General features: G+C 42.9%; 1 protein-coding gene across 2 annotated transcripts in view; it reads right to left on the reverse strand.

Annotated features, from left to right (window-relative positions):
• The window catches only part of LOC125722759 (NACHT, LRR and PYD domains-containing protein 12-like), a 37,826-nt gene extending 25,320 nt beyond the window's left edge, over positions 1-12,506 (reverse strand). The window contains exons 1-3 of one of the 2 annotated variants that reach the window (XM_048998958.1): positions 12,374-12,506; positions 5,148-5,249; positions 4,505-4,618 (exon numbers count right to left, since the gene is read on the reverse strand). In XM_048998958.1, coding sequence (XP_048854915.1) covers positions 4,505-4,618; positions 5,148-5,209 — 176 coding nt within the window. In that variant the 5' untranslated portion in view covers positions 5,210-5,249; positions 12,374-12,506. Of the gene's footprint in view, positions 1-4,504; positions 4,619-5,147; positions 5,250-6,598; positions 6,745-12,373 lie in introns of those variants that run through there. The other variant, XM_048998957.1, reaches the window with a different exon arrangement.
• Positions 12,507-13,268: the final 762 nt, after the last annotated feature.

A 13,268-nucleotide genomic window follows, 5' to 3' on the forward strand; every position in this document is an offset into this window, starting at 1 on the left:
TATAGTCAGCCATACGGTCAGTGATACGGTCAGCCATACGGTCAGTGATACGGTCAGTGATACAGTCAGCCATACGGTCAGCCATGCGGTCAGTGATACGGTCAGTGATACAGTCAGCCATACGGTCAGTGATACGGTCAGCCATACGGTCAGTGTTACGGTCAGCCATACGGTCAGCCATACGGTCAGCGATACGGTCAGTGATAAGGTCAGCCATACGGTCAGCCATACGGTCAGCGTTACGGTCAGCCATTCATCATCCAAAGGGCATTTCCGGAGAGGCTCTCAAAATGGCCACAAATACGGTCCAAAGATGCCGAAGGGTTACAGACATTTTCTGATTTTTAAATGCCTGTTTGCAAGCTATGCCTCATGCAAAGGGCCTAGACATACTGAGTGACTGTGAGGAAAATCAAACATTAATTCAGAAGCTACCTGACTAGTTAGCATTGCGCTGGAATCGTCAGGTTACGGTAGCCCTCATGGAAGGTGGCGAATTCCCATCTTTCCAAGACTTTGCCAAATTCATATGTAGCTCCCACAAAGGCGACCACCATACCAAGGTTAACATTATCAGCGGCAGTAGTCTCAGTTACAGTCAGCAATATGCTTAGAGAAGAGCTTAGCTATTCGAATGTGGCAGACTCCAAACTACTCAAAAGTAGTTCTGGGCAACATAAATAATGATGGACGACGCTTTCACACGTTTGTAGCCAATAGGGTTCAGACAATTCGCCACAGTACAAATCCTCAACAATGGCTTTATGTCTCAACAGAAGAGAATCCAGCAGACACTGCCTCTAGAGGGAAAACCATAAATGAGTTGTTTCCTCAAATTGGTTTGGTGGTTCTGTGTTCCTCTGGAAACAGGAAATACCGATAATAACAGATGTAGTATTGGGACCTCTAATAGGTGATCCAGAGGTGAGAAGAACTGGAACACTGCATACAGGGGTGTAGTGTTGCTGACCGCTTGTCCGAGTTCTCATCATGGTTGCAGGCTACTAAGGCCATTTCATGCCTTTTGCGAGGAGTTAAAGGAAAAATAAATGGCCCCGCTAATGTAAGTGCATTGGAAAGTGCAGGGCGTGTCATGGTCAAACACCTCCAAAAGCAGGTGTACAAGCAAGAAATACAGTTACTGAAAAAGGGAGGTCGGCTGCCAGATCATCCCAAGGTGCAGCACCTACAGTAGATGCCTTTTTAGATGCAGATGGCATGATCAGGGGGGGAGGAAGGCTCAGTCGATCATCCTTCTCCAACTTACTCAGACACCCAGTGATCTTATCAAAAAACCATCATCTGACTAAGCTGATAATTAGTCATTATCATGAAAGAGTAAAACATCAAGGCGAGGGCTTTACCATCAATGAAATCAGATCCAATGGCTATTGGACTCCTGGAATAAGCAGAGCAGTTGCATCTTTTATCCGGCAGTGTGTCACTTGCCAGAGACTCAGAAGACCTGCAGAAGGTCAAAGGATGAGTGACCTTCCAAAGGAAGGTGTAGAGCCCTCCCCACCTTTCTCATAGTGTGGCATGGACTGTTTGGTCCCTTTACCACTAGAGAGGGAAGAAAGCAGCATAAAAGATATGGTTTGCTTTTCACTCATTTCTGCTCATGAGCGATCCATAGTGAAATGTTAGAGGATATGTCCACTGGTGCCTTTATAAATGGTCTGAGGTGTTTCATTGCAGTTCGTGGTGCTGTTCGACAAATCCAATGTGATCAAGGCACCAACTTTGTGGGGGCAAAGAACGAATTGAACAAAGCTTTACAAGAACTTGACACTCCCAGACTCACCACCTTTCTATCCGAAAACCATGGTGATTTTGTTCTCAACGCACCTCACTCCTGTCACGCCGGAGGTGTGTGGGAGAGCCAGATAAGGACCATAAGGAGTGTGTTGAACTCCACATTATCATTGGCCTCTTGCAGACTCAATGATACTTCTCTGCGAACGTTGTTTTATGAAGTCATGGCTATAGTCAACAGTCGCCCACTTACTGTGGACAACCTGTGCAACCCTGATAGTATGGAACCACTCACAGCCAATCATCTACTTACAATGAAGTCCAACATGGCTCTACCTCCACCAGGGAAGTTTGTTAGGGAGGACCTTTATGGACAAAGGAGATGGCGCAGAGTACAGTATCTGGCGGAACAATTTTGGAGTCACTGGAAAGGGAGCATCTCCACATTATTATTGCAAGACAGCGTTGGCACACACCGAAGAGAAATGTACAAGCGGGAGATACAGTGATGCTTGTGGATGACTTGTTACCCAGATGTGAATGGAAACTGGGACGGATTTTAGAGACTGTCACTGATGAAGATGGACTGGTAAGAAAGGGTAAAATATGTATAGGAGATAAGAGACTTAGCGAGAAAGGGGAACGCCTTGGTAAGCTGTCAGTGCTAGAACGTCCAGTGCAGAGGTTAGTCTTGTTATGAGAAGCTACTTACGTACATTTCACTGATGTTTATGCTTTATTTTCCAAATGATACAGATTTGAAAATTATTTGTGTTTGTGGGTATTGCTTAGAACACACGTAATTTTGGTGGTAGTGTAAATAACCCCAAGGTTTGACATGAGACTAATTAATGTTACAAAACATAATGAGTTGCGTATTGCATATTTTTTTTATATACGTTTGTATTCTGTATTCATTTGTATGCATTCATTTGCTTATGTAGTGGGACCCCTTTTTTTGAGGGACTTCCGTTTTTTTCAGTTACCAGAACATCGTTAAGTTAAGCTAAGTGAAGAACGTGTTTGTCTTTTGCTTTATGATATTTTGAAAATGGTTTAAGCCCCCCCTGGTAAAGGCACAAGCTCTTACGTTGGCTACGTTTTTTTTTGGTAATTAATTTATTTTAAATAAATCGTGAACCATCAGTCAAGTCTTTCGGCCATCAATCCGAGGGGAATGCTACAGAGGAGTATGATGAATTCAAAGATTTAGTATCTACTAAAGGAAACACATCAAAAGCGACCCAAACCAGAAAAGACGGCTGGCAAAAAGTGTCCGACAAATTAAATGTCATTTTTAGTTATTGTATTTATCACTTGAATGTAGTATTACGTTTCCAGTGTTTCATCATTATTTTATTGTCATAATTACAGATAAAATACACGCACAATCATGCAGGACATGGGAACAAGTTAAAGTACAAACACAACATTTCATTCATATATATATATATATATATATGTTTGTATGTATGAGTCTGTGTGTGTATGTATGTGTTTGTTGATTTTACGTATATGAATGGCGAGGCCATGACTGAACCCATTTCCACGCACGGACACTATTAAGTGTGTGAGCTAATCCTTGTTTACGCAGAACAAACCTGCTCTGATTTGGATGTGCTGCTATGACAACACATTCAGCAAGACTTTTGAAAAACCGTGCCAAGTGCCCCAGGCGGCTGGCGTGTGCCAAGCACCCTATGGTCTGACTATAGACCCAGAGAGACATGCATGCTAGTGGCTGTAACACTGTTACCTCTCAGTGCTCTTTCTCTTACACCCCACAGGGGGGCGCATTTCATGGCTTACACTGTAAATGTTGCCACTCACAGCCACTAATGTCCTGAGGCCCCAGGGCACCGGTCCCACTGGCCCGGTCCATATCCCAGCCGAGGCTCCAGGGGGCGCTATCTTGGAGCACCTTCAGCCACCGGTTCATTCCCCCACCGTCAGCTAAGAAGCGCTACTGGGGATCTTTCCTCCCTGCTGCCGTTAGACACCACAATGCCTGCTGTCGATGTGCAGCCCCCACAGCCAGCCTTAACGTCCCATTTTTAACCATTTAAAATTTTTTATCTATATTTATTTACTGAACTATATGGTATTTTCAGGATTTTTTCTATGTGCTCTGTGTACTTTTTAAATTTGTTATCCTACAGAAATTTCATTCACTTCTAAAAATGTTTACTTATTTTTGCACTAAATCAGCAAAATTTAATTGTCACCTTTGGCAAACAAACCAATAATTTTTCTCTTTTTTTTGATGATCCTGCCTCATTATTAAGCCACATTGTTCCATTAAACATGTTAAACTAAAGCCTTAGTCTGAGCATAATCTAATGGATTCATGAGTGAAAATATTTATTAACACAGAAGCATCTGTCTCGCATGTTGACAATCTATTGTCGAGTCATTCTTTAATGGATATGCAGGGGAAAACAGGCAAACCAGTTTTTTACAGCTCTGTGCTGCGGATTGAAATTTAAAATCCACTTTGTGATTAAATAACTTCCTATTCCAGCTCACAGGAAGCCAGGTTTTACAGTAATCCTCATCCATTTACCTCAGATGATATTTATATAGAATACAGACAAAACTTTTAAATTCTCAAGGTGATGGAATCTGTTAAAGGTAAAAATTGGTGCATCCATTTTAAATATGTTATTTCCTCATAGCTTGTATGTGTCTCTGTGCCATTTGACTGAGAATCTGAATGTCATTAACAGTGTTTGTTTAAATGCACATTTACCTTTGATCTGTAGGAAAAGGTCCCTCTCTGAAGGCGAGTGGGGGCTCCATTGACCTGTCACTCTTCATGGAAACACAGCTGGGTACAGGGGAGTCTGCTCTCTCCATCAGGACACTGTGGGCAGCAAGAGGAAACAAACCCTCATGGTATAAATATAATTCATACAATGGGGACGACATCACACTGCTGTTTAGCCTTCTGCTCTGCCTTCATGTACTTTGATATGCTGTGAAGATCTTGATGTAAACAGACTTATTTACAGTCGGCTGTTAAGGAAATTGTCTCATCTAAAATTTAGATATTATATGAAACTTTTAGTATTACTGTCAAAAACCTCCACAACTAGACTTGACTGATGTTCCTTTTTACCTGTTTATATATGTTTTTGTTTGTTTGTTTAGGTTTGTTATGTGGCCATTTTATATAGGAGGGATGGTCTGTTACTTGCCTCTAGTATAAAAGAACTGGCTGATTGTGGAAGAAGACGGCGAAGACAGAAGATGGCGAGGTCTTTTTATTAAGCTACACATATTAAAGTGCTTCCCACTGACCAGCCCTAGCTAGGAGCCCAGTTTACTTTTATGTTATGGCCTGACTATAGACCCAGAGAGACATGCATGCTAGTGGGCTGTAACACTGTTACCTCTCAGGGCTCTTTCTGTTACATCCCACAGAGGGGCGCATTTCAGAAGCAGATCCATCCATTTCTATGCTGATCCAGACCAGATGATTCCTGCTGGGGCCTCTGTGAACATGAAGGGTAAGTAGATACATAGATAAATACACAATATCGAGTACTCAGCATTTTTACATCAAACTCATGAACTGGACTCAGAGATTCCATTGTATTATATTCCATGTGTATAATTACACATAGTAAAGAGGTTCAGTGCAAAATTTCAATGCCACATTTTTTTATAAATATATGTATAAACATCCTCTCCTGGAGATGACACCTTATGGTGGTGGAGGGGTTTGCGTGTTCCAGTGATCCCAGGAGCTAAGCTGCCCGGGGCTTTATGCCCCAGGTAGGGTCACCCAAGGCAAACAGGTCCTGGGTGAGGAACCAGACGAACTGCGGGTCATTTTACTCCTCTTATGAGGAGTAAAAACATGGATTCACGTTCTCCCTCCCCTGGACGCGGGTCACTAGACTTTTATGGATGGAATTTCTAGGCACAACCAGGGTGTAGAGGGTGTCTGGTTTGGTGACCTCAGGATTGGGTCTCTGCTTTTTGCACATGATGTGGTTCTGTTGGCCTCATCGGACTGTGACCTTCGGCTCTCACTGGAGCAGTTCGCAGCCGAGTGTGAGGCGGCTGAGATGAGAATCAACACCTCCAAATCCGAGACCATGGTCCTCAGCCAGAAAAGGGTGGAGTGCTCTCTCCGGGTCGGGGAGGGGGTCTTTCCCCAAGTGGGGGAGTTTAAGTATCTCAGGGTCTTGTTCACGAGTGAGCGGGATGGAGCGGGAGATCGACAGGTGGATCGGTGACTGCAGTGGGTGCATGTATACAGCAGTGATATTCCAGCAGACCAGGGGAGGGCAGATGTACTTAAACAAAGTACATCTACACAGTACAGTACAAAAACCACGACCTCCATCACACCTATCACCCCCCCACCCCCCCCCCCCTGGACCTCAGAATACACGAAGCGGATGTGAGCCGGCTGTCCCAGAAACAGGAATCCAAGAAGCCCCCAGACCAGACGGTGTCTCCCCCTCCTGCCTCAGAACCTGTGCTGATCAGCTGGCTCCCATCTTCACCCGCATCTTCAATAGATCCCTGGAGCTGTGTGAAGTTCCCTCCTGCTTCAAACGCTCCACCATTATCCTGGTCCCCAAGAAACCCACCATCACAGGACTGAATGACTACAGACCTGTCGCCTTGACGTCTGTGGTCATGAAATCCTTTGAACGTCTGGTTTTAGCCCATCTGAAGGACATTACAGGACAGGTCGGTGGGTGATTAAGTGAATATGGGGCTGCATTATATACTGCAACATCTCAACCGTCCAGGAACTTATGCCAGGATCCTGTTTGTGGACGACACCATCATTGGACTCATTCAGGATGGTGATGAGTCTGCATACCGGCAGGAAGTGGAGCGGCTGGTACTCTGGTGCAGTCAGCACAACCTGGAGCTGAACACGCACAAGACTGTAGAGATGACAGTGGACTTCAGGAGACGTCCGTCATCACTGCTCCCCCTCAGCATATCAGACAGCCCGGTGTCTACTGTGGAGTTTTTCAAGTTCCTGGGTACCACCATCTCCCAGGACCTGAAGTGGGAGACCAACATCTCCTCCATCCTCAAAAAGGCCCAGCAGAGGATGTACTTCCTAAGACAACTGAGGAAGTACAGTCTTCCACAGGAGCTGCTGATCCAGTTCTACACTGCAGTCACTGAGTCTGTCCTCTGCTCCTCCATCACAGTCTGGTATGGAGCAGCCACCAAACAGGACAGGAAGAGACTGCAGCGGATCGTACCGACAGCAGAAAGATCATCGGTGCCCCCCTGCCCTCCATCCAGGATCTGTCTCTCTCAAGATCCAGTTGTCTATACAGACGGTTACTGTCTGTAATACTGTCAGTGTGCAGGCTGCCGGCAGGGCTGCCCCTTATCTCCTGGGATCATATGTTATTAATATTATAAAATCTCTGTATGCAAATTCTATGGCAGTTGTCAGTACAGACGGTTACTGTCTGTAATACTGTCAGTGAGCAGGCTGCCGGCAGGGCTGCCCCTTATCTCCTGGGATCATATGTTATTAATATTATAAAATCTCTGTATGCAGATTCTATGGCAGTTGTCAGTACAGACGGTTACTGTCTGTAATACTGTCAGTGAGCAGGCTGCCGGCAGGGCTGCCCCTTATCTCCTGGGATCACATGTTATTAATATTATAAAATCTCTGTATGCAGATTCTATGGCAGTTGTCAGTACAGACGGTTACTGTCTGTAATACTGTCAGTGAGCAGGCTGCCGGCAGGGCTGCCCCTTATCTCCTGGGATCACATGTTATTAATATTATAAAATCTCTGTATGCAGATTCTATGGCAGTTGTCAGTACAGACGGTTACTGTCTGTAATACTGTCAGTGAGCAGGCTGCCGGCAGGGCTGCCCCTTATCTCCTGGGATCATATGTTATTAATATTATAAAATCTCTGTATGCAGATTCTATGGCAGTTGTCAGTACAGACGGTTACTGTCTGTAATACTGTCAGTGTGCAGGCTGCCGGCAGGGCTGCCCCTTATCTCCTGGGATCATATGTTATTAATATTATAAAATCTCTGTATGCAGATTCTATGGCAGCTGTCAGTACAGACGATTTACTGTCTCTAATACTGTCAGTGAGCAGGCTGCCGGCAGGGCTGCCCCTTATTTCCTGGGATCATATGTTATTAATATTATAAAATCTCTGTATGCAGATTCTATGGCAGTTGTCAGTACAGACGGTTACTGTCTGTAATACTGTCAGTGAGCAGGCTGCCGGCAGGGCTGCCCCTTATTTCCTGGGATCATATGTTATTAATATTATAAAATCTCTGTATGCAGATTCTATGGCAGTTGTCAGTACAGACGGTTACTGTCTGTAATACTGTCAGTGAGCAGGCTGCCGGCAGGGCTGCCCCTTATTTCCTGGGATCATATGTTATTAATATTATAAAATCTCTGTATGCAGATTCTATGGCAGTTGTCAGTACAGACGGTTACTGTCTGTAATACTGTCAGTGAGCAGGCTGCCGGCAGGGCTGCCCCTTATCTCCTGGGATCATATGTTATTAATATTATAAAATCTCTGTATGCAGATTCTATGGCAGTTGTCAGTACAGACGGTTACTGTCTGTAATACTGTCAGTGAGCAGGCTGCCGGCAGGGCTGCCCCTTATTTCCTGGGATCACATGTTATTAATATTATAAAATCTCTGTATGCAGATTCTATGGCAGTTGTCAGTACAGACGGTTACTGTCTGTAATACTGTCAGTGAGCAGGCTGCCGGCAGGGCTGCCCCTTATCTCCTGGGATCATATGTTATTAATATTATAAAATCTCTGTATGCAGGTTCTATGTCAATACAGACGGTTACTGTCTCTAATACTGTCAGTGAGCAGGCTGCCGGCAGGGCTGCCACTTATCTCCTGGGATCATATGTTATTAATATTATAAAATCTCTGTATGCAGATTCTATGGCAGTTGTCAGTACAGACGGTTACTGTCTGTAATACTGTCAGTGAGCAGGCTGCCGGCAGGGCTGCCCCTTATCTCCTGGGCTCTTTCTTTATTTATTGGACACCTTGCCGAATCAGATCGATGTAATCAGGACATTCAAGGCTTCACCCTCACTAATGTCTCTCACTGCATTTCTGTACATGCTAATGATGTTCTTCTACATTTACGACACCCTGAACATTCTGTGCCTGCTGCTCTGGAGTCTATCGCTGCATTCGGCAGCCTCTCAGGTTATAAGATTAATTATGATAAATCTCTGGCTTTGCCTCTGAACGTTCCACCAGACATTATAACACAGTTTCCATTCCATATATCTTATACCGCTTTCAAATACTGTACTTGGGTGCTTTTGTTACTTCAGATTTTGATAATTTGTGTCATATTATTTATTCCCCTTTAACTAAGACTCTCAGAGGATATGAAGAAATGTTCAGCCTTGCCTACTTCTTTGTTTGGTAGAATTAATGTTGTTAAAGTGAACATTCTTCCTCGCTTACTTTATTTCAAAATCTGCTGCGTTATCTTGCTCCTTCCTTTTTTAAGACTTTGAACACTCAAATTTCTCATTACATTTGGAATGATAAGAAGCCATGGGTTAAGTATTCTGTTCTCAGCAGACCGACAAACCGTGGCATTGTCTCTTTGCCAAATCTGCTGTTTTATCACTGTCAGCTGAGATATAAACATGATAAGCTGCTTCATGGACAGACAAACCTCTCTATGACTCGATCAGGAGGCCTCAGCCGTAATACCAAGGTTACGTAAATCTCTTTCCTTCACTGACAATTTCAATCGCATTAGGTCAGTTTCTAACAATCCATTATGTCTCCGATTGCTGAACCCAGATCCCCCCTCTCATGTCAGAGGTCATTGGCTGACAGGCTGCATGTCTAAGGGTCTCATTAATTTCTCACATTTGTTTGTTCAAAAAACTGAAATCTTTTGAAGAAATTTCCTTATTATATGATCTTTCAAACAGAGAATTCTTTACATTTCTACAGGTCAGACATTTCCTGGAAACTTCATTATGGGAGAATAAAATTAGCCTTCGCTGTGTGAAATAGAGGAGCAGCTATTAAACTGCAGCACTCTTAAGGGAAAATGTCAGAGTTATATGCCCTACTGTCCAATAAGGTCCCTCCTTCTTGGGAAGCCTTGCGCTGTGTGAAATAGAGGAGCAGCTATTAAACTGCACCACTCTTAAGGGAAAATGTCAGAGTTATATGCCCTACTGTCCAATACGGTCCCTCCTTCTTGGGAAGCCTTGCGCTGTGTGAAATAGAGGAGCAGCTATTAAACTGCTCCACTCTTAAGGGAAAATGTCAGCGTTATATGCCCTACTGTCCAATAAGGTCCCTCCTTCTTGGGAAGCCTTGCGCTGTGTGAAATAGAGGAGCAGCTATTAAACTGCTCCACTCTTAAGGGAAGATGTCAGAGTTATATGCCCTACTGTCAAATAAGGTCCCTTCTTCTTGGGAAGCCTTGAAATTAGTCTAGGAACGTGACTTAGAAGAAACATTGGAGCAGGATGTACCGTCGTCTATCTGTACTGACATTTTTCCTAAATGTATTTCTCTTGACATACATGAACAGAATTTTAAAATCTTGCACAGTGTCTCTCTCACACCGGTTCTGCTCAGAAAATGTCTCCTAATGTCACTAACCTCTGTCCCAAACATACTGTAAGGGGCACATGGGTACTTTACATGTATTCTGGTCTTCTGTTAATTACAGAAATTCTGCAAAGATCTGCACATTGTTATTCAGTCTATGACTGGAAAACAATTTAATTTGTCTTCAAAGTTTATTTACTGAATGGTCTGGATGAGACCTGAGATGCTTGATGCGACACAAAGTCCTTGCTTTACATTTAGTTTTTTCTTGTAAAATAATGATTCTGCTTTAATGTTCTTCTCTGAAAGTGCCTGCCAAGGATATGTGGCTAAATCAGCCATCGGTTATTCATCCATTAGAGGAGTTATGATCTTAATCATGTCGGACAGTTTCGCTAGAATTCGGTCCTCTGCTTGTTTAGAATCTGCAGACACTAATTGTTTAAATGCTTTTTTTCCCTCAAGGCGACACCTGGGTGGGTTTGGTTCTTCTCTTCTTTTTTGTACTTTATTCTGCTTGCAAAACAAAATTTTAAAAAAATCAGCCAAGAAGGACAGAAAGCTACTGGACAGTATCTCTGCAGGACCGGACCTGGACACCTCCGCTGTGCACATTGCATGATATATTAATGCAAACAAAAGATCTGAGGAATCACTCACTGTCACACTCCATCTGACAAAGGTGTCATTATGTAAATAATCTTAATTCATGTCTAGAGCTGATACTTTGGGATCCACAGGCAGATGCTGTAGACCCCAAATTAGCATTTTTTTTAAATCAAATTTAGACCCAGTTTTCTCAGAAACTACAGGTTTGTGCACAGATAACCTTTTTTCCTAAAAACTTTATATACTTATAATCTTAAGATTGTCATTTAATTTTCTCAGAAACTGTCTTTTTATGACTCCCTCAACTGGCTCTTCTTCAGGCCCTTGCTCAAGAACCCATAGATGGGCTGAGGCTGGATTTGAACTGGTCACCTTCCGATTACAGGCATACAGGCTTAGCCCACTGACCCACACGCCCCCCTATTTTGTTTTGATTGAACAAAGCCCTATTTCTATGGCTCTTTTAGCTTCAGAAGACACCATAACAGTCCTTAATTACCTGAATAGTTTGATACTTTAACAGTTTTACACGGTCGACTCAGATCGGCAGCGCATGCGCGACCCAAATGTGTAAAAGTGAAGTTTGTGTCTCTAAAATCACACCGTGTCTTTATTTTCATTTCTGCTCGCTGGCTCTGCTGCGCCCTTTTCGGGACTGATAAGAAAGAGCTCACACTTTACCTATATACACACACACACACACGCACGCACGCACACAACAGAATTAACCCTTATATATATATATATATATATATATATATATATTTTTATATATATATAGCGCCTTTCACAACAGAGTTGTCCCAAGGCGCTTTACATAGTTAATTGTGTTCTGTGTGTGTGTGTGTGTGCGTGTGTATATATATATATATATATAATTAAAACACCACCTTCTGTTATTCAGCTGCGCTGTGGGTTGCGTTTGACTTATTCTTTACCGATTATTAAAATCAGACTTGCGTACTATTTGCTTTAAACAGTTTAAATACGACTACAAAGTATGACTACAATTAAGATCAGCACATTTCAGATTGGAGAACACAGAACAGATACGTGGTAAAACCTTTGATTTAATAAAATGTTAAGCATAGAGTTTAACCCGGATGTTTCGGCACACTGGCATTAATCCCCAACACTTAATAAAAGAAAAACTTAATATAGCTTCAAAATATCACAGCCTACGTCCCGGTCCATAGTTACGCAGCACAGTATATTAGGCGAACTCATGGCTGAGTAATTAAAGTAATTAAATATTATTGATGTTAATTCAAAAAATCTTCTGATACACGTACAGTAACCTACTGTGCTGTACGGACGTATATTTAATGTTTAATTACATGGAACATTTTTAAATCCTGCTATAAATGTAAGCTGTGTTAAACATATTAATTTTATTAATATAATCTTACCTTGAAACATAGAATATCTTTACATTATTCCAGAATCTTTATAAAATGGCGACTCTGCCTTTAAAATCCCGACACTTCATTTCACTTTCGTTTACAGGCAAGAAATGATCAGCACCGTTTCATGCAAAAAATGGACACGGACTCAGCGGAGTCATGCCCAGCTCGTACGATCCTCGTGTGTGCCACGCCCCCTGATTATGCACGCGTGCTTCCCCAATCATAACCAGCTGTACCGTGTTGTTTCGCCATGTCTTTCAGTTCACGTCTTGCCCTGCCTTTTGTCCGTTATTGATGTTAGATGTTAGTATCGTTGATCTGTCCTGCCCGTAGCCTTCTTCCCTTAATAAATCCAGTTTTCTGCCTCGTCTTTCCCTGCCTCCTGCCCACTTACCTGCCCGTCGCTACCCGCGAAACATGACAAGCGGCACATCGAAGGGTTTTGGGGGGATATTATCTATGTGACTTAATAATTAGTAACAATAACCATAATTCGGTTATATCACACATTCAGGATGATCGTGCATGTAAAAAGCGGTACTGCAGTAACACTTAAATCATTAACAGTGGCGATTTGATAAATTTAGCAATAGGGGGATCCAAGCTATTGGGGGGGCCAAAGACAAAACTGTGTAATTTTATAATTTCATAAAAATATATTAACTGGTGCAGCAAAGATAAGGTCACAATAAACACTTGAATCACACTTTTTTATTTCCAGTGCTCAACAAGTACAGGTAATATTTTACAGACAGAACATTAAACAAAACAAGAGTGTGTCCATGCACTTTGTGAGCCTGTCAGTGTGTGTCATCCCCTCCTGTCCCCAGTGGCCTGCAGTATGGCGTGGCTGTGACCAAGTTTGACCGGAGAGGCTACCGCCCACAGCAACACCAGC

This window comes from Brienomyrus brachyistius, unplaced genomic scaffold (assembly GCF_023856365.1).
Source record: "Brienomyrus brachyistius isolate T26 unplaced genomic scaffold, BBRACH_0.4 scaffold42, whole genome shotgun sequence".
NCBI classification, from domain to species: Eukaryota; Metazoa; Chordata; class Actinopteri; order Osteoglossiformes; family Mormyridae; genus Brienomyrus; species Brienomyrus brachyistius.